This window comes from Pseudorasbora parva, chromosome 5 (assembly GCF_024679245.1).
Source record: "Pseudorasbora parva isolate DD20220531a chromosome 5, ASM2467924v1, whole genome shotgun sequence".
NCBI lineage: Eukaryota > Metazoa > Chordata > Actinopteri > Cypriniformes > Gobionidae > Pseudorasbora > Pseudorasbora parva.
The window spans coordinates 45,402,903-45,425,232 of NC_090176.1; the positions used below are offsets into that span (position 1 = coordinate 45,402,903).

The following is a 22,330-nucleotide window of genomic DNA, read 5'->3' on the forward strand; positions in this document are numbered from 1 at the left end:
GGTCTGCCAAATAACGTTCCCTAACCCTTAAAGAAATCCACATCATGACTGTCTCAGAACGTTCTTGGAACATTACCAGGTGATGTCTGTGACACCAGCTGGGACATTCTGAAACGTTCTGGAATATACAATATCCAAATAAAATACGGTTGATAATCATAAGCATCTTGGAATAATCTGGGAATATTACTAGGTGACATCCTTGACACCTCTGAGAATGGAAAATGTATAGCAGGGGAACATGAATAAGGAGAATTTTAGACGGACACAACAGTTACCCGTATCATACGTCATTATGCCATTTCCACGTCATTGCACGTGGGCAGAACTTTTCAGTTACGGCTTATCTGATCAAGCGCTTAAGTTTTCAGACACAGCCCAAGTTTACATGTCCTATCAAACAGATAAGAAAAGTTTAAAACCATCCCTACAATCCAAATGAAACTTTGCTTACATGTGACTTTTGTTATTGCTACTAGTCTGATAACAAATTGATTATTGGATTTCATGTAAATGCAGCGGTTCTCTCATTTGTTTCTGTTTTTATTTTTACCAAGGAGTTTTAGGAGTTTGAGATATTATTTTTGCTTATTTTTTTTATTTGAAACATCCTTAAAACAAGTTTCAATTTCAAAGAAAACACGTGTTCCAGTATAGGCTAAGACTTTTCAGCTTTTATTATATTTCATAAAATATATAGAGAATATATCTATTTTTTATATTTCAATTGGCACATAGATTTTTCTTGTTTTGCACAATTTTAAATGTCACATCAGCTGAATGATAACATGTAAATGTTTACACTTAATGTAAAAGCACATGCAGTTTATTTATTTATTTCATTGTGACAACTCCTAAACTATAAAGGAGCAATTCAAATGTTCCCATGGGAGATGATACCAGCTCAGTGACGAATTCATTTCATTCAGTCTGATTGGCATCACTGGGTTTGTAAGGATTCACTGATAAAATGTCCAAGGCAGCAGAACCGTGACGTTTCAGGCCAGAGACGAGGTGTTTTGATCACTGATGCTGATACATGGAGATGCCATGATGATGTTTAGTGGCCCATTATGAAGCTGCATTCCCGAAGAACGATATCCAGTGGGTGCGGTTTATGTGGCATAAATGAGACGTATGCTAGGGCTGTCTGCAGTGACGCAAACTCAAGACATGAGTCATCGTCAGCACTGGCTTCCCATGAGAGCTGTTTATCACACAATACAGCAGACTCTGGACTTACAGATGCAGAGCGAACACTGTCACAATTGCACAACCACACAGCAGACTCAAATGTTGTATGGTGTGATTATATCCACGATCTTTGCATAACAATGAACATAGGAAAAGAGGACTGGAGAACAACATTTTATTGCACTGTTGTGAGCATAAACTTGTGTGTAGCCGGTCATTGTTGTAAAATAAAGCCCATTCATCCTGAATTGGTTTATTTTGTGTTAATATTCTGCTTACTGTACCATATTATGTTTAATACAGGACTGTACATCAGGTGAATAAATACATAGACATGAAATAATGATTTAACTTGAAATACGTGGCTTGTGGATTAGCTCAAAGCTCCTATTAACTTATATTGGCCTTATATTGACTAGCAACAAAATGAGCACATCAAATATATATAATTTTGTATTATTACTCTGCAATCCATGTTACGTTTTCTCTCGACTAGTTTGCAGACTTGTTAAGGTACAATGCAAAATGTCTTCCTCTATTTCAGGGATATATTATTATTAATATTAAATATTTGCTTGAAGTACCCCCTAAAATTTGCACATTAATATTTCAACATATTTTCATGTTCATGGTTCTCTGATATTTTGATTAATGGCCACATGACCTAATACATGTTTAAGATCATACATTTTATGTGTTAACATTAGTTTACAGATACAATTTATGATCTTAAACATGTTTTAGTGAATGCTGAGATTAACTAAGATTAACTACAGTGTGAATTAATCTTAGTTAATCTCAAAATGTACTAATACATTTTAAATTGTATCTGTTAACATTAGCTTATGAACTCTGAATTAGCTTGATGTGTGTGTGTGCAGTATATAAACTATATTGCCAAACGTTTTGGGACGCCTGCCTTTATATGCACATGAACTTTGATGACATTCCATTCTTAATCCGTAATATTGAGTTGGCACAACCTTTGCAGCTATAACAGCTTCAACACTTCTGGGAAGGCTTTCCAAAGTCATGTTGGAATAGGACAGGGCCATGCCAAAACGGTTCCCACAAAGTTGGGAGCATGAAATTATCCAACAAGTCTTGGTATGCTGAAGCATTAAGAGTTCCTTTCTCTGGAACTAAGGGGCCAAGTCCAACTCTTGACCCACACACACATACACCATAATCCACCCTCCACTGAACTTTACACTTGGCACACTGCAGTCAGACGAGTACAGTTCTTCTGGAAACCCAGCTCTCTATACTCTGTTCTTGAGCTAATCTAAAGAGACCACACAAAGTTTGGAGGTCTGTAGCTATTATCACTGCAGAAAGTTGGCAACTTCTGATGCGCACTGTGCTATTGAGCATGCGCTGACACGCTCTGTGATTTTACGTGGTCTACCACTTTGTGGCTGAGCTGCTGTTGTTCCAGATTGCTTCCACTGTGTTATAATACCACTAACAGTTAACCGTGAGATATTTAGTAGTGAGCAAATTTCCAGAATGATTAATTGCACAGATGGCAACCTATCACAGTACCACACTTTAGTTCACTGAGCTCCTGAGAGCGACCCATTCTTTCACAAATGTTTGTAGAAGCTTCTGCATGCCTAGGTGCTTGATTTCATACACCTGTGGCCATGGAAGTGATGAAACACCTGAATTCAATAATTTGGAGGGGTGTCCCCATACTTTTGGCAATAAATATTTCTGTGAACTGACGCAAATTAATAATTTAATGAGTTTTGAATTGATTTTTTTTAAAGATTATGCAGATTAATCAATTTTTACCAACCGGGTACAGACACTTAATCATAATTAACATTGTTGTTTTATTGATTAACAGCTTAACACAATCCATATTATGTCCGTTGAGTTCAGTGGTTATTGATGAGCCCCTGCATTATAACTTAAGAACTAGAAAAGGATCTGTTTTTTTCCTCTGGACTTATTCTGGAAAGTATTTTGTTCCAATGTTTCCTTGCTCCTCTGTTTGTTTTGGGATATGGTGGCCTAACGCTTTCTCGCTCTTACAGGTTATGCCACCCCACAGGCTGACTGGAAACCCAGCCGTGAAAGAGAAGGGCTGATCCCAGACCCCCTCGTGTTCCCGCAGCTGCGCCCCTCCCTGTCCCCATGGCGACAGGAGGCCATGCCCCCGAGACAGATGTGTTGATCAACCTGCATCAGGTGAGAGATGTTAAGACCCTTTCTGTTGTTTTCAGGGTTTGTGATTTTTAGTTATACTGCTTTAGGCCTGTTATACACAAATCTCACATCTGCAGTGCATGTTGCTTTTGTGGTGCTATGTAGCAGAAGCGCAGCTGCAAGTGGAGCTTCAGCATTGAGTCTATTTTTGCATTGCACGCTCAGCAGAAAAATTGTGAAAATGCCCTAGAAATCATTATTCATCATCACAGTGTTTTGCAGTACAAGCTTTAATGAAGCAATATTATATACTTCTCATATACTGTTTGAAAAAAAAATTCTTTCTACTGACAGAGCACTTTCTATTCAGTAAATATGACTTAATCCATATGATTCAAGCAACAAATACCTATAGTTTTGATTTTGTTCAGATTTATTACCATTTTGGATGTAAATGTAACCCCCTTCTCATGTAAACTATATTTCATGATGCACACATCTATAATAGTTATCAAGATCACATTTCTGATAACGTTTTTAAATTATAGAATGCATTAGAAAAGACTTTAGATATATAAAAACGGTGCACTGTTTTAATATGAATGAGAGAAAGTACAATGAGCATGAGTGTGGAATAAGTCCCACCTTCTAAGTAAATGAGTCAATCGCCAAATAGTATTTGTCATTGCTTATGACCGCAAATGTGCATTGGCTGGTCCAGCCTAAAAAATGCTGTTTTCTGTCATGATTTGTGTGTTTAGAAACAATATTGATGAGGTAATTGCTTTCAGATTTCATTGGTGATTTCAAATATGAAATGTAATTGTACGCTTAGTTAACAGCTTTGGAGAATTTGATGTTTCCCCATTCAAAGAAATAGGAGCTGCATGATTGAAATAGCTGCCTGAGAAGCGTTTCAAAGATGGCCGCCGAATGAAATGACTTTGGCATTAGTGCCCCCAGCCACATTTTCAGCAGCGTTAGTTCCTGAAGCATTTCTTCAATTTTTTCCTTGCAAGACTTATCTTGGCCTTTTGCCCTTATTCAGATACAATTTGAGAGAGTACAAGTAAAGTGTGAGAGTGATGGGTGGGGTTAAAAAGGACCACGAACTCGGACTCAGATCGACTGAAGCTCAATTGCGCTACATGTTGGAGCGCTGCTCATGGGGCTATCAGCTTTTTTTAAAAAACTTTACTACGTTTTTGTTAAGTGCCATGAACCAAACCATCCATATGTGATGTGAATTACAACATTACAAACCTTTCATTGAAGCAAAAAAGTATTTGAAATTCATTCAAAAAGACAGGTACAAAACTTTTCCACGAAGCATTGCAAATAAAAAAAAAAAGTTTAAAATAAATTATATATATATATATATATATATATATATATATATATATATATATATATATATATATATATATATATATATATATATATATATATATATATATATATAATGTGTGTGTATTAAATTTTGGTTAGATTTTCTTTATAGCATCATTCGTAATGCAGCTTTTCACCACAAATTCACTTGTTAAATTATTATTTTTTTAAACAAGTTTTACAAATGCATGAAAATCAATGGGTAAAAGTTGTTTGGACATATGAAAACATTATTCAGAGCTTGTCATTACTCTTCATTATCACATGATCCTTCAGAAATCATTCTAATATTCTGATTTGCTGCTCAAGAAACATTTCTTATTATTATCATTGTTGAAAACAGTTGTGCTGCTTCATATTTTTGTGGGAAATATATGGTAGGAAGACTTAAATATCTGGAATTGCAAATGGTTGCTATGTGGTTTCCTGAGCAACGGCAGGTTTGGAGCTAGTGGCGTAGTGCCAAGCAGGGAGGCGCAGGTGCTGGGTTACATGTGGTGGCTGGACACAGGACAATAACATCGATCTGACCTCCGTCTCATTTGACACTTGGCATGCACGGATCTCAGTCAGTGTGTGTACATCTGAATGGGCTTTTTTTGTGGTTGCCTCCTGCTTCTTGTGTGTGATTTTTGACCCATTATAAAGAAAATACATTTTATTTTTAACAACACATTAGTCAACAACATTGTAATATGTGGTATTTTTCTACTTTAAACATTTTCTTTACAAGGACAATTATTTGCAATTTTTGGCAATTTATTATTGGCAATGACAACTGGAAAAAAAAGTTTTTAGAGGTTTTTAGAAAACATTCTGGCTGGTATTATTAAAACAGACGTGTGGTTTATAAAACCACATTCATTTATTATGATACTATACCATAATTTAGTTTTTGATACTATTCCATTTGATCTAATTGATGACATTCCTGTCCATGTATAAACAACACAGCAAATTAGACCTTTTTGGACCCTGAGACCACCTGCAGTAAAACCAGAGCCATTACTGATAGTTTACACGTTCTTAGATGTAAGCATACGCAATCAGGGCTGGCATTTTAAAAGAACTTTCTCATCTTGAGATGTGCTAATTGGTTGATGTGCAGCATTTTCCTGTGGTGCTGTCAACCGGGCGGTGGATCCTCGCTTATTGATGTCAGTCTTTCAAAGGGCTTTCAGAGGGGGAGGCACATGACAACATCTGGCGTAGAGCCCGCCGATGTTAGAGCAAAACACAGTAATGCTTTTTATAAATGATTATGTTATTTGAATTATTTTAGTAAAAAATATATTAAGTTAACAATTATTACTTTAGTATTTAATGACCATTTTAAACCCTCACATTGAACCAGAGCCGGCCCAAACCTTTATGGGGCCCTAAGCAGAATTTTATTTAGAGGCCCCTCGGTACCGATTGACTATTGCCAATTCTTAATAATAATCGTACACCCATTATCAATTTTATTAGTTGTAGCTGTGTTGCTTATATCCTGTCTGTCTGACATGTTTTTACCCTTATACGGTTTTTAATTGTAAAAGTAACAAATCCACAAGAGTGCTCAGGTGTTCATTTGCACTTTAATATTCAAAGTCTTACAGTACGGTTCAGACTGGGATATATATGATTTAAAAAAAGTTTTTATTTTATTTATTTTTTTAAGAAGTCTCATGCTAAATATGCTGACAATTCTTTACCCCAGGATTCTTTGATGAATAGAAAGTTTAAAAGAACAGCATTTATCTAAAATAGAAAGCTTTCAAAGAATAATAAAAAGATGGTTTACACAGCTGTTTTCAACATGATAATAAAAAATAAATGTTTCTTGAGCAGCCAATCACCATGAGAATTATCTCTGAAGGATCATGTGACAGTGAAGACTGGTGTAATGATGCTGAAAATTCAACTTTGATCACAGGAACACAATTACAATTACAATTTACTTGACATTCATATCACATATGAATATCATATATATATATGATGCAATAATTATTAAATTGCAATAATATTTCACAATATAACTGTTTTCACTGTAGTTTTTATCAAATAAATGCAGCCTTGGTGAGCATAAGAGACTTCGTTTAAAACAAGAAATGTTGGTGGATTTCTTTCAGATATTAAGCTGAGCTTTTAAGTTGGTGGAAATTCACGCATATGACATTAGTATTTTTAGTTGTTGACAACAACATATTTAAAAATGATTCTCTTTACGAATTTGGGAAGGTTTTTTGGAGAAGAACGAATTTGCATTCCAAAAAAAAAATAAAAAGATAATTTTGAGCCACTGAAACTATAGCACTTGCAGAGAAGCATTTAGAGATGATTCTCTGTAGAAACTGGAAGCTATGCTGTACTCCGTCCAAAACAAGCAGCATGTCAAATAAGATATTTGCACTATACCAAAGCGCATTCTCAAATCCATCCATTCATAAAAAGGTTACCGGGCAACTGACGAGTAGTGCTGTTTCAGCGCTGATTTTTCTCTCGCACTGTGGACTTTGAACACTGACGAACAAGCTTTAGTCCAGTCCATGGCACCACGAGCTCGTGCAGCGCTGTCAGAATCAATCCGTGCATATATTAGAAAACGTAACATTTTGCAGTTTATTTGGTAATTGTTTTAAGGCCATTTTGCGATTTCAAACATAAAGAAACATGGCTGCAGCAAGAAGTCATTTTAAGTGCTCTTGGGGGCCCCCCGGTGGCCAAGGGGGCCCTAAGCAGCCGCTTAGTTCGCTTATGCCTTGGGCCGGCCCTGCTTTGAACCCTTAGAATTTAAAGTGCAGTAAGCAATTTCTGAGAAACACTGTTGAAAATCTTTGGGGATCGAGGCGCTTTGGCTTCAGTTTTCAACAGAAGTGTGGCAGGCTTGGTCTAGACATCAGGGCTGTGTTTGGACGGCAATTAGATGCCTTTTAAATGCAAAATAGCATGCTGGGTGTGCTGCTGACTAATAGTTTGCAAAGTTTTGCTTGAATATACTCTTCCTTGTTCATTCGTCATTATGATATGATAAAGTGACATCCACTCATACATTGCGTGTTGATGCATTTGTGGGTGGAGCAATGAAGAGAGGGGTGTGTTTGTTTGGGTTGAGCAGTGTTTCTCAGAAATTGCTTACTGCACCTTTAAATGGGTCATTATGTGACTTTGTTCCTTTAAAGTATTTATGTAAACGCTTTATTCACTCGTTAAATGTTCTGGTATTTATATACTTCTTTCTTCCTGTTACCGCATGGTGGCTGGATAGGCCAAGTTTCTGAAAACTCTATAGATGTTGGTGTTTTGATATATATTTATCAACTTATTATAGAATTGTACACAAGTTCATAATGAGTCATTTTAGCAGCTCAGTTTCAGTAAATGCTCTTTTTGGACTGGGTTGGAGGTTTCGAGTTACAGTTTCGAGTTACATTTTTTCTTAGCACAATGAGCTCTCACAAGATTAGGAAAATTTGACTCTTAATGACATGAGCCCTTTAAATACATCATCGTAATTTGTTAAAAAGCAACATATACCTCTATTTGTAGTGGTACCCTAACCATACATGGAGCCTTAACAGAATTTAAGGTCTGTTTTCATGAACTCTGCTGACATATTATGAGTAAGTGTGGCTGTATCATTTTAGGCAGCAATCTGCTCACCATGGCATCAGATACCAGATTAATTGCCTGGTGTCGACCTGCATGTGGATAGCCATTTGGCATGTTGTGCCTGGGCTGTAGAAATCGCCATATCATGTTTCAGCAAAGAGAACTGAATGTTTAGTAATAAAATAGTGTGAAGGAGACATTATAGTACAGCCCAGACAAAAGTACCTTGTTAATGCTGCACATTGTTACTTAATTGTTTTCTAAAGCAATAATCAGCATTCCGTATGTTGATGCAGACTTCCCACAAGCAGCACCTCCGCTTTGAAATGACAAAAATCAACACAGAATGAAGAAATCAATAGTGGTAAGCGAGAGGATTTGGCCAGACTGAGTAAACAGAATGTGTTCAGAGATTGATGCTGTTTCAGTCCAGCCCAGAACTGCACGCTGATTTCCCACACGCAAATATTTGACCGAGTGTTATTTATACATCACATAAAATCCAGTGGCAGCAGGACACACACTTATGCATGCACAATGCAGCGCAATGTGGTTTTGGAACTTTTTATTATAATTTTTATAACAGTGCTGTTCTTGGGATGAAAGTGATGGACATTTTCATTAGTAGAATTTCATAAACTATATAATTTAGTAATATATGTGTGACTTCAGTGTGAAAAGACAGAATTCAACTGATTTTTCAATCAAACTACACATTTGTCAGAACTACACGTTTGATTATCAACATATATAATACCGGTCAAAAGTTTAGAATAATTACGATTTTTTTAATGTTTGAGAAGCATTTTATGTTCCCCAAGGGAAAAATACTAACCTGGATGCCAGCCGAACTCAGCCCCGCCCACAACATTTGAGCTCGTGCAGTTCGGTCAGGACTCGATCCATAGAGGAGTGATTATCTCCGAACAGAAACTGTTTGGAACAATGAAATCATCTGGGCCGGCTTTAGACGACGACGGACAGATGATAAACAGTAACATAATCATCCTCATCGTCAATGTCGCTTGGATCATATTTGTTCAAATCCTAAACAGAAAACTTGTTTGTATATGCATTCACCTTCACAATAATTGAGGTCGCTTCAACCCGTGGACATGGAAAACAACACGCGGGAAAAAACGTGGATTTGGCAACACAGTGCAGTTGAGTTCTGTTGACATTTGACAACTAACGTTTGTCAAGTAGTGTCGCTCCGTTGCTCTGATTGGTTGTAGCTCTATCCAATTGAGGTCTCTTCTGGTTTGGCTGAAACACGCCCCCATAATCACAGCCCAATGGAGCAGTTTCAGACTCATATTCTGACTAGAATTGAGTATGACCACGTCAGGCTAGAAAAATAAAATAGAAACTGTAATACTGTGAAATAACATTACAACTCAAAATAACTGTTCTCTGTTTTAATATATTTTAAATGTAATTTATACCTGTGATGCACAGCTGAATTTACTCTGATCTTCAGTGTCGCATGATCCTTCAGAAATCTTTCTAATATGGTGATCTGCTGCTCAATCATTAATAATGGTTCTTATTATTTTATTAGGGTTGTCGATTTACAATAGTTAACATTGTTACAGAGGTGGATTTATATAACAATGCTCTTCTCTCACTTGCAACACAGATTCTATACAGTACAGTACTCCAAATAACGCAATGACAAATAAAGCTGTTCCAAATGCATCATCCTCAATTTACTCGTCCAGAAGGGTGAGTCAACTCCTTCACCCTATACAGACAAATGTGTGAAGCTTCCCTATGAATGGAGGAGTGTGAGCCAGTGAATTTCTTGCTGCAAACTCACTTGAAAAAGGACAGAAAAGTTAATAAATAGTGTTTCCATTGACATTTAATTTTTTGGGTATTTAAATTAGCATTTGTGTCTTTTGCGTATGATACCTACACGTTATCAAAAACATCCAGTCAAAAAGTGAGATCAAAGGCGTACTTCACCACTGGAAAGTTTCATGTGTATTTATAGTTGGTCATTTACGTAGTAGAAATGTGAAATTATTTTAAAAGTTAGTGCCTTCCAGACTGAGAAAAGCCAGAAAATGTATTTTGGCTCATATGGATGAACGGCAATAACTCCCAGAATGCACTTTCTTTGCTGCCCTATGAGGCCACTCCCAAGCCACGCCTACCGGTTACATCACTTGCCCACTGTGCCACCGCACCCCACCGTTGTTTTGATTTTTATAGTAATTAAATTATTAAGTTCAGTTAAAGAAAAAAAACCCACTACAATTAAAAACTGAGCATATCTACTCAATAAAGCGTGAGATGAACAAGAGTCACAGCACAAACGCAGCCGGACAGGAGTCAGATTTCATTCATTACGAGAGCAAAGAGCTGACAGACGAGATGATCATCGAAGAGTTTCAACGTGAAATGTAAAAGCATCTATTTAAGTGAGTTTGTCATTGAACTGTTTTGTGTCTGTGTTTTGCATTAAGAATAATAGGCTAATTAATCCACAATTCAAGCAACCAGCACCCGACTTGGCGCTAATTCAAAACCGAAACTAAAATGAGCATGGCCGCCCGGCACTCATTCACGGTGCGTTTCCAGTCTGGTGTGTTTTCAGTTCATGCCTATGGAAGCTTAAAGGGACTTCAGCGATTAGCATATGGCTGTCTATCAGTAGAAACCCTGGAGTATATTCGAATGATCGTGATCCCCCCTCCTATATCCCCCTGATACGAGAGATTTATGCATTAAATTTCGTCAATTTGCATCATCCGTAAAATGTTTGGCCAGACGCTAAAGACTACAGCCAGCAGAGGGAGCCATTTCCGCATGTTTTCAACTCGCACATGGTGGATGGGGTCACACTCACACCTCAGCTCGGCTCAGGCATTCATGGAAACGGTGCAACCGGAGGAGCAAAGTGAGTATTTTATCTTCTCAAGTTAATTCCTACACTCTAAAAAATGCTGGGTTAAAAACAACCCAAGTTGGGTTGAAACTGCACCAACCCAACAATTGGGTTGTTTTAACCCAATGGTTGAGTTGTTCTTACCCAGCAATTGGGTTGTCTTAAGCAACATTTAACCCAACCACTGGGTTAAAACAACTCAACCATTGGGTTAAAACAACCCAATTGTTGGGTTGGTGCATTTTCAACCCAACTTGGGTTGTTTTTAACCCAGCATTTTTTAGAGTGTATGAAAGTTAATCTTCCAAAGGCATGAACTGAAAACGTGCCAGACTGAACACGCGCTGAGAACTACTGCTGCGAGTGTGGTCGCGTTTACCTCAGCTCTCATCACGAGAGACTAATCTTCATCACATATTTTTACAAGAAACTTAAAAAAAATGTCTGTTATAGTTATAGCAGTTACAGCTTTTGCCATGGTAGCTAAATGATGGCATGTTGTTTGTTTATGTTTCCTGAACATACATAAACATTTTCCCAAGCCTTAGTGTGTTTATGAGCAATATAAAGATGAGATCCTAGCATAGGGTGAACTATCCCTGGCATAGATGTCTGGCTGTAATCGGTCCCCTGAGGACCCCGCTAGACGCTGCTTTATCAGTGTTTACACTGTACGAGGTTGATGATAGACAGATCTCTATTCTCAGTGGTCTGAGCTCATGGTTGTCATGGCGACGATGATATCATAGTGCCATATAGAGCTGGGGTAACTGCCACCCTCAATGCTGATGCCACCTGTTCAGGTTGGGAGGGGCAACATTGATCTGCTGCTTAAAAATGTACTGCATGTGGTTAGCTGTCCAGAAAAAGATGGACGGCAATTATTCACCACATGTAATTTGTTGCTCAATTAGCTGACTTGTAAACAGTTTTGCATGCTTGAACATGCATAATAGAATTAGATTTGTACATAATTCCTAATGCTTGATTGTTAAAATCCCAGAATCCAATACAAAGAAGAGGCTGAAAAAGTACCATTCTTGTTATGAAACCACTTAAATGGATAGTTCACCCCAAAAATAATTTTGTCATAACTTACTCGACCTCACGTTGTTCCAAACCTCTATGAGTTTCTTTTTTCTGTTGAACACAAAATAAGATATTTTAAAGAACGCCAGTAACCAGACAGTTGCCAGTAGCTATAGTAGTACTGCCATAGTAGAACATATTTTTTCTATGAAAGACAGTGGCCCTCATTTATCAAAAGTGCGTACACCATATTTCCAGCGTACACCTTGCGTACACCCAAACCCACGGTGACTTTGAGATTTATCAATATGGACGTTGGCGTACGGCACGCTCAAATCCTACGCCAGCTCGGGGGGTGGTGTACGCACGTTTGAGTTAGTGGGAAAATGCGCAGAAAAGCAATTCCTAACACCACAAAACGGACTGACAAGATATGCTATATTATGACCCACTGTTAAAAACCACAACAACAACATTCAGTGTTTATTTTTGTGCAACATGAACGTCAATGTTTAATTTGTGTGACTTTGATTTGTAGGCATATGTATTCCTCCAGTCGCGAGCCTGTGCGCTTTATCTGACGTTTCAGGTCCGCCTGGCCCGGCAGCTGCGCACGGATTGGGACTAAAATAATTCAGACTGACAAAATAATAAAAATGACCTTCTTCTTTTAAATAATAATAGTAATAAAATCAATAAAAACGACACTCTTCTTCTAAATAACAAGCGTCATTAAGAATAATAATCATAATAATAATAAGAATCTTACAAATTGTCATGTAATTATTAATGTGAATGAATCTTACTCCACATCACATCATCATCACTATTGTACACCCCAATAGCCTACATGTGCCGTGATACGAAATTAAATGCTAATTGTTTCAAAACGTGCTGTAAAATAATGCATTGTGATGGTAATTTATCATCCAAACAGCTATTTAAACTGCTGGAGTGCGCGTCTCAACCTCCTAAGAGTACTCGTAATTTGTGTCCATATTTTGTTTTTGTAGGTGCCTTTAATCCCACTCTTTAAACTCCCAAATAAAACAATTTCGTTTTTGTTTTTTTTTCCACTTCCCTGGTGATGGTCTCGATGGGCGCGTCTCAATCATCTCACTAGTTCAGTAGTCAGGGCACTGATCAGGGACTCAGCCCATTGACTTATGTCCTAATCAGTGCCCTGACTAGTGGACTAGTGAGATGATTGAGACGCGCCCGATCTCCACGTCGGAGAAGTTTCGCTTCTTTGCCGTCTTCTGTTTGTCCATGACGTAAAATGAGGGCGTGGGAGAGGCGGAGACTTGAATATATAGGGGCGTGTTATTCTAATGACGATCGTTTTCAGCCGCCGCATTTATCAAGGGCAAGTATTGCGTACACCTGGATTGCAGAGGTGCGCACAGTTTCATAAATCAGGCGGTGAGAGGAGTGTAAGCATAATCTTACGCCAACATATACACCAGTTTCTACGCAAGATTGATAAATGAGGGCCAATGGCTGTCAACTCTCTGCTTACTGACATTCTTCAAAATATCTTCTTTCGTGTTCAGCACACACAAAGAAGATATGATGATAACATTTTTGGGTGAGCTATCCATTAAAAAAGTCTGGTTCCTGAAAGATACTTGCAGAAACAATTTATTTTTTATCATACTATACATACAGTTTAATATATTTTATATTTAGTCCGACAGCGTATCTATGTGTATGCACACTATACTGTCCATGTCCAGAAAGGGAATAAAAACATCATCAAAGTAGTCCATATGTGACATTGTGCCTACAATTAGATACGCTGTCGGACTAAATCTAAAATATCTTAAACTGTGTTCCGAAGATAAACGGATGTGTTACAGGTGTGGGATAACATTAGAGTCATTAATGACATAAATTGAACTTTTTTAACAAATCAAAAACTGAAAAATTGGGCGTGCAAAATTATTTGGCCAAACTCTCTCCAGAAGTTCAGTGAGGATCTCTGAATGATCGAATGTTGACCTAAATGACTAATGATGATAAATAGAATCCACCTGTGTGTAATCAAGTCTCTGTATAAATGCACCTGCACTGTGATAGTCTCAGAGGTCCGTTTAAAGTGCAGAGAGCATCATGAAGAACAAGGAACACACCAGGCAGGTCCGAGATACTGTTGTGGAGAAGTTTAAAGCCGGATTTGGATACATTTGGATAGATTTCCCAAGTTTTAAACATCCCAAGTAGCACTGTGCAAGCGATAATATTGAAATGGAAGGAGTATCAGACCACTGCAAATCTGTCAAGACCTGGTCGTCCCTCTAAACTTTCAGCTCATACAAGGAGAAGACTGATCAGAGATGCAGCCAAGAGGCCCATGATCACACTGGATGAACTGCAGAGATCTACAGCGGAGGTGGGAGACAATCAGTCGTATACTGCACAAATCTGGCCTTTATGGAAGAGTGGCAAGAAGAAAGCCATTTCTTAAAGATATCCATAAAAATTGTTGTTTAAAGTTTGCCACAAGCCACCTGGGAGACACCAAACATGTGGAAAAAGGTGCTCTGGTCAGATGAAACCAAAATTGAACTTTTTGGCAACAATGCAAAACGTAATGTTTGGCGTAAAAGCAACAAAACTCACCACCCTGAACACACCATCCCCACTGTCAAACATGGTTGCGGCAGCATCATGGTGTGGGGCTGCTTTTCTTCAGCAGGGACAGGGAAGATGGTTAAAATTGATGGGAAGATGGATGGAGCCAAATACAGGACCATTCTGGAAGAAAACCTGATGGAGTCTGCAAAAGACCTGAGACTGGGACGGAGATTTGTCTTCCAACAAGACAATGATCCAAAACATAAAGCAAAATCTACAATGGAATGGTTCAAAAATAAACATATCCAGGTGTTAGAATGGCCAAGTCAAAGTCCAGACCTGAATCCAACCGAGAATCTGTGGAAAGAACTGAAAACTGCGGTTCACAAACGCTCTCCATCCAACCTCACTGAGCTCGAGCTGTTCTGCAAGGAAAAAATGGTCTCTCGATGTGCAAAACTGATAGAGACATACCCCTAGCGACTTACAGCTGTAATCGCAGCAAAAGGTGGTACTACAAAGTATTAACTTAAGGGGGCCGAATGATTTTGCATGCCCAATTTTCAGTTTTTGATTTGTTTAAAAAGTTTGAAATATCTAATAAATTTCGTTCCACTTCATGATTGTGAAAATTACAGTTTTATATCATGTTTGAAGCCTGGAATGTGGCAAAAGGTTGCAAAGTTCAAGGGGGCCGAATACTTTCGCAAGGAACTGTAGTTTTTACTACTTTAAAACTTTATTAAATTATTATGGGATCTCATTAATTCAGTGTTTTCAGATTATTTACTTAAAGGGGGGGGGGGGGGGGTGAAATGCTGTTTCATGCATACTGAGCTTTTTACACCTTTAAAGACTTGGATTCCCATCCTAAACATAGACAAAGTTTCAAAAACTAATGTTGGACGTTTGATGGAGTATTTCTGTGTTAAATATACTCCTTCCGGTTTCTCACAAGTTTCGGAGAGTTTTTTTTTGAGTTGAGGTCCACTTGACGTTAATAGAACGGAAGGTCCTTGTATGGGCCGTACGGGCTCTTCTCCCGGTAGGGTGCGCGCGCGCGTCACTAGAGCGAGAGAGAGGATATGCACGCCGTAAACACTGCTCTCGCGCCGCCCTCCACTTTATTCCTATGGGTGACGTCGAGCGACTTCAACACTTCAGCACAGCATTCCGGGAAGGCAGCGCTGCATTTGAACCGATTTGAACGCAGAAATTATGGGAAGCTTCAAAGCATCGCTTCAGTCACGTTTCAAAGTGGATTTCCACGGCCACTGCTGTCACAGGACTTCAACAAATCATACCAAAGAAGTGTGTTTTTGACGGAGTGGTCCCAGCGATAAAGGTTCGGTCCTGCTTTGGAAGCAGCCGGTGAGTAAATCTGCTTCAAATGTCTGTGCTGTTGGCTATCGTCGCGTGAGTAAACATCAGTAAACGACACGATCGCGTGCTTCGTCATTCAAATGCGCTAACGGTTACTCCATTGTTGTTCTATGTATAACGTTACACTAGTCTGACTCTTGCTACTTCTAAGGTCTAGTCGCATACAATAGTCCATAAACTGAATCATGTCCTCATAAACTGCTTGTAAAGACATAGAAATGTTGACAGGCCCCTAAATACAGTAACGTTAAATACCACAGAGACGGACGTCCTGATGTTGCCGTTTCTCCTGTTCAATTTATTTCTGCCTCAGATTTGATTCTGGATCATTATCTGTATTAGCTGAGATAGCCATGGGTTTCTCCACGCTTGAAGACGTCACCGCTTTGTTTGCGATCGTCATTCTTTAGCTCTGCCCACACGATACGCCTCCAGGCGCTCGTTTTTTTCCGGAAAGACTCGGTACAGCCTATATTTCTTTTATAAATATGATAAAATGAAAGACTTTTCAGAGATATGAAGGATACAATACTACTCTATAGGTACTCAAGATTGACATGAGATTGACTGAAACTGAGTGTTTCACCCCCCCTTTAAAAATAGTTTCTGTAATCCATGTTCGCAACAAACAAATGCTGACAAACCACCAAACTACTAATTCCGTGGATCAACCACGGTCTGTAATGTCAGTTGTAGTTCGTAGGCCTACCTGTTAATGAGGCGACATTCTGGAACTGCCGTCTCTACAGAGAGCGGACACAGCCACAGACTTTGAGAGATGCTGCGGAGCGAGCAGGAAAACACAGAACGGATTAGCGGAATTAGTGGATTTTTAGCGGGACAGAGCGCCTTTAAGGGAATCCCCTGGGGGTGAGGAAGGGGGCAAGAGGGGCACCTTAGCCAATGAGGGCAGAGGGGCAGTGGCTCTAGCCACCGGGCCAACCCCCTGTGCACAGCCCTGGTACAAACCTTTTAGACCATGCGCCAGACGTGGCAACCGTTTTATCCGTCTTTAAACTAGCAACAATAGATTCAGACACACCCTATGTGCACCTGCGCCATGCGCTTCAGACCATGTGCTCAGATCGTTAAAATAGGGCCCTTAGACTCAATAAAGGATGGTCACAACTAAATAAATTTATATAAGATAAATCCTTTATATAATTTATGCTGTCACACTAAATTCAGTCAGATTGCTTTCCTTATTTTAGAAAATAAAAATTCAAAGGCTCTCTATACCAACTATAGCGTTAATGCTTCAGGAACATACATTTTACCTGCTATTGGCACATCATGGAGAGAAGGAAGCAGAGCTTCTTTTTGGACTTTTATTTACCTCTCTTTTTCGAAGCATGTAATGAAATGTTTTTCCATAGTGACGGTGAGTCATCGCTGGTACTGTGGAAAAGGGCAGATGCTGTAAATCCAGTCATGGTGCGCTAGTGAAATGCCAGCAGTGAGCTGGATGATCCGTGTTTTTAAGCAGAGGAAGGTGCCTCTGCCTGCAGCTCATTAATGACACTAATGGAGTTGTTTATAAGCCAGTGACTCATGATAACAAGCATAAACAAAACATCTCATTTACATCATTCTCGTCTCCCATCACTCCTTGGCAGAATCTGAGCTTCGTCGCTGACAACAGTCTCTTATCCAGCTCTCGTGCAAGAGCCACATGTGTAGAGCAGCTCGTTTCTTCTCTCTGCTGCAAGGCTAGGCAAGTTTATTTATGTAGCATGCTTCATACACAAGTTCTTTGTATTATTAATTCGGATTATGTCATTCCCAATTCTTCATGGGATTGTTATTTATTCTCTAGCTAAAGATGTTTTGTATAAAGTCTTGTTTTCAGTTCTCTAGGCCTTATAGTGTTTCACTACAGGCATATACATTAAGTTGTTGTTTGTTCTGGGAACATTTATGAATGTCACCGTTGTTGTAGCGAGACCTGACACACATCACTGAGAGCATCAGTAGGGCTCATGGGACATGTTGCGTTTTGTTCACCCGGACTAGATGGAGAATGGTGGATGATTTGACATTGGGGCTGAGGCTGCAAAGCTGTCACAACGCTAGAATTTCAATAGTCTTCAGTAAACTAAACAAACACACACACACACACGCACGCACGCACGCACGCACGCACGCACGCACGCACGCACGCACGCACGCACGCACACACACACACACACACACACACACAGGGACTCTCCATAGGCGTAATGGTTTTCATACTGTACAAACCGTATTTTCTATCCCCTTACACTGCCCCTGCCCCTAAACCTACCCATCACAGGAAACATTCTGCATTTTTACTTTCTCAAAAAAAACATCATTTAGTATGTTTTTAAGGCCGTTTGATTTATGAGGACATTTGATATGTCCTCATAAACCACATTTATAGTGTAATACCAGTGTAATACCCATGTAGTTATACAAATTTGTGTCCTCATAAACCACATAAACAGGCTCACACACACACTTTTGGATTTTTAGGAACACCTGTTTAATTTCTCATTAATGCAATTATCTAATCAACCCATCACATGGCAGTTGCTTTAATGCATTTAGGGGTGTGGTCCTGGTCAAGACAATCTCCTGAACTCCAAACTGAATGTCAGAATGGGAAAAAAAGGTGATTTAAGCACTTTTGAGCGTGGCATGGTTGTTGGTGCCAGACGGGCCGGTCTGAGTATTTCACAATCTGCTCAGTTACTGGGATTTTCACGCACAACCACTTCAAGGGTTTACAAAGAATGAGAACAAAGAGTGAAAAGGGAAAAACACCCAGTATGTGGCAGTCTTGTGGGCGAAAATGCCTTGTTGATGCTTGAGGTCAGAGGAGAATGGGCCGACTGATTCAAGCTGATAGAAGAGCAACTTTGACTGAAATAACCACTCATTACAACTGAGGTATACAGCAAAGCATTTGTGAAGCCACAACACGCACAACCTTGAGGCGGATGGGCTACAACAGCAGAAGACCCCACCGGGTACCACTCATTTCCACTACAAATAGGAAAAAGAGGCTATAATTTGCACTAGCTCACCAAAATTGGACAATTGAAGACTGGAAAAATTTTGCCTGGTCTGATGAGTTTCGATTTCTGTCGAGACATTTAGATGGTAGAGTCAGAATTTGGCATAAACAGAATGAGAACATGGATCCATCATGCCTTGTTACCACTGTGCAGGCTGGTGGTGGTGGTGTAATGGTGTGGGGGATGTTTTCTTGGCACACTTTAGGCCCCTTAGTGCCATTTGGACATCGTTTAAATGCCACGGCCTACCTGAGCATTGTTTCTGACCATGTCCATCCCTTTATGACCACCATTTACCCATCTTCTGATGGCTACTTCCAGCAGGATAATGCACCATGTCACAAAGCTCGAATCATTTCAAATTGGTTTCTTGAACATGACAATGAGTTCACTGTACTAAAATGACCCCCACAATCACCAGATCTCAACCCAATAGAGCATATTTGAGCTTTGTGCTCTGGATGTGCATCCCACAAATCTCCATTAACTGCAAGATGCTGTCCTATCAATATGGGCAAACATTTCTAAAGAATGCTTTCAGCAGCTTGTTGAATCAATGCCACGTAGAATTAAGACAGTTCTGAAGGCGAAAGAGGGTCAAGCAGAGTATTAGTATGGTGTTCCTAATAATCCTTTAGGTGAGTGTATATAAATTATATACAATACTGAAAAATCACCAAATTTTTTTTATTACAATTTCTAAATTTCATAACATTAAGATTTCTACTTCCTTACATTAAAATGACATGTGCTACTTTAATTGCACTTCAGTTCTGAATGGGGTAATCCTGGTATAAGTGTTAGTAAGGGATTGGCTTTCTCTGTTCTTGACTGCCTGAAAAGGTCACTTTTCACTTTTGGGATATAGTGGGACTGTGAGAAAGAATGAGTATCCTGTACTTACACAAAGAGCTCAGGTGGGCCTCCACAGTCACCTAATACCCGACCAGTCTTAGCAGGCATACCTGCACCTTTAGCCTGCACTACGAGCATAGCTCCGTGAACACTCTTTATCAAGCAGCCTTTTTTCAACTCAGTTTGGAGTTCAGACAAAGAATAAGTGTAAGTGGTTCTGCCCACAACACTCTGAGCAGGATTCAAATCAGCATTTCCGGCATGGGAGTCAGGCACACTAACAAAGACGATAAAGAACACAGCCTATAGCTTCAGTCTCTATCGCGCCTCTTGAGGCCAGGGGAGAAGTTAACTCGCACAACTCTTACTAGCTGGCCTAGATAAGATGCAGTTCACATCCATGAGTTTTTTGAGGCACGATGAGGCAAAGGATGAGACCCACAATAGAATATAAATAGTATGGGTACCTCTCAAGTTGATACTTGAGATAAACATGTAATGAAATGCAGTGTCAGAAGCACTAAATTCAGGCTTGATTCAATACCTGAAAGTTGTCTGATTGAAAGCAGCTGCTTTGGAACACCTGTATGTATATTTATTGTGCTTGATCTGTGAAGAGCATTTGGGCCTTGAGGAAAACCACACAATGTGTTCTTTATTACTTAATGTTTACTTGAATAATTACTTAAAAAGGAATGTAAATTAAGGCAACATGCCACTGTTTTCTACAGTATTCTGGTTTTGTTTTGAAGCGGGGGAGTCTGGTTATAGGTTTGTTCACGGAGCTTACTATTACTATTATTTATAAGAAGTGAAACGGCTTCTTAAACGAGGAAATTTGTTGGCGGGACTTGATTTTGCCCATGGGGTACTGATTGGATCGTTGGATAGTTGTAGTTTGTTACTTCTCTGAGAACTATTGGTTAAAAGAACCGCTTTATTAGTGTCATTTGTTCACGTAACTTTTTTGTGAATTGAACTAGACTAGTCACACAATATGTTTTTGATTTGATATAGAGAATCGGATCTTATGAGTCATTTGTTCGGGAATCAGACTCCACTGGTTGTGCTGTATCTGTTTGATTCACAAAAAAATAACCTGTTCATGTCATTTGTTTATGAATCGAAATCAGTCTAGTCACGTGATAGTTAGCGCTGTTTAAATCAATGAAATTAACTGACAAAAGTAATTTGCTTGTGAATCATACTTCAGTGGTAACATCATATATTTGCGTTTGTATGCAGCACGCGACAATTCTGTTGACATCTCAAAAGTAAGATGTTTCTTCTCATGTTTGCAGCTTCACACAGGTTTTTAAGTGCTTCACATTCAATACAGATGGCAAACTCAAATTCACAAGATCACTCTAAAATGCGGGACAGGAAATGCACGCCATTAATTTACTTTTCTCTTTATTTTTATATAATTTCACTGCATTGGCTATTGAAATGTTGGTATTGTGACAGCTATTAGTATCTCGACAGGTCAGGCAACCTCCCATGACGTATGTAACTCTATCTACCGTTTACCCAGAGCTCTTGCTAACAGAGAGCAAACATCTGCCAGCTCTCACTGAATTCACATTGTCATTCTGTTCACCTCGCAGTTGAAATAAAGAGAAATGCAGTCCGTAACCTTTATTGGGAGCGCTTGCACTCAGTCTCACTCAAGCCATTAACATGTGCACAATTAGAGAATTGCAAGAGCAAATGCTGTTTGGGTCTTTCGTTTTCAATAAATACAGAAACAGTGGGAAATGCTGTTCAAAAAGTACTAATTCTAAAAACGCTGCCATTGTATGTTTTGTTCTTTTGTTACATTATGTTAATTAAGAAGGGGCAATCACAGAAGAGAAACAGAATGAGTGAGGGAGAGGTAACTGAACAGAGAGGTAGAGAAAAGGGATAACGTTACATCATGAAAACATGACCAGATTTTACCTCAATGTCATCCTTAAATGATATATCTTAAATATGCAACATATAGCCTATAGCACAACCGGATGGGCTGGTTAAGCAGAACTGACAGAATTCTTTCAGTCCCCTCCCCGATGTCATCCTGTTTGAAATGGCAACTACAAACACGGTTTTTAAGACTTTCCATTATGGTGTTCATTGCATATTTACGATTCTTTGCAGCCCTTAGCCACTGCCTACAACATGCTGGACCCTTTAATTTAAACCAAAAATAACATACTCCCGCTAAATTAAAAATGTTACT

At 39.0% G+C, this 22,330-nt stretch overlaps 1 protein-coding gene across 3 annotated transcripts in view; it reads left to right on the top strand.

The window, feature by feature from the left end:
- The window catches only part of slc4a3 (solute carrier family 4 member 3), a 379,295-nt gene that overhangs the window by 15,855 nt on the left and 341,110 nt on the right, over positions 1–22,330 (top strand). For all 3 annotated transcript variants that reach the window (XM_067444496.1, XM_067444495.1, XM_067444497.1), the window contains exon 2: positions 3,237–3,390. In XM_067444496.1, coding sequence (XP_067300597.1) covers positions 3,337–3,390 — 54 coding nt within the window. In that variant the 5' untranslated portion in view covers positions 3,237–3,336. The remainder of the gene's footprint in view (positions 1–3,236; positions 3,391–22,330) is intronic.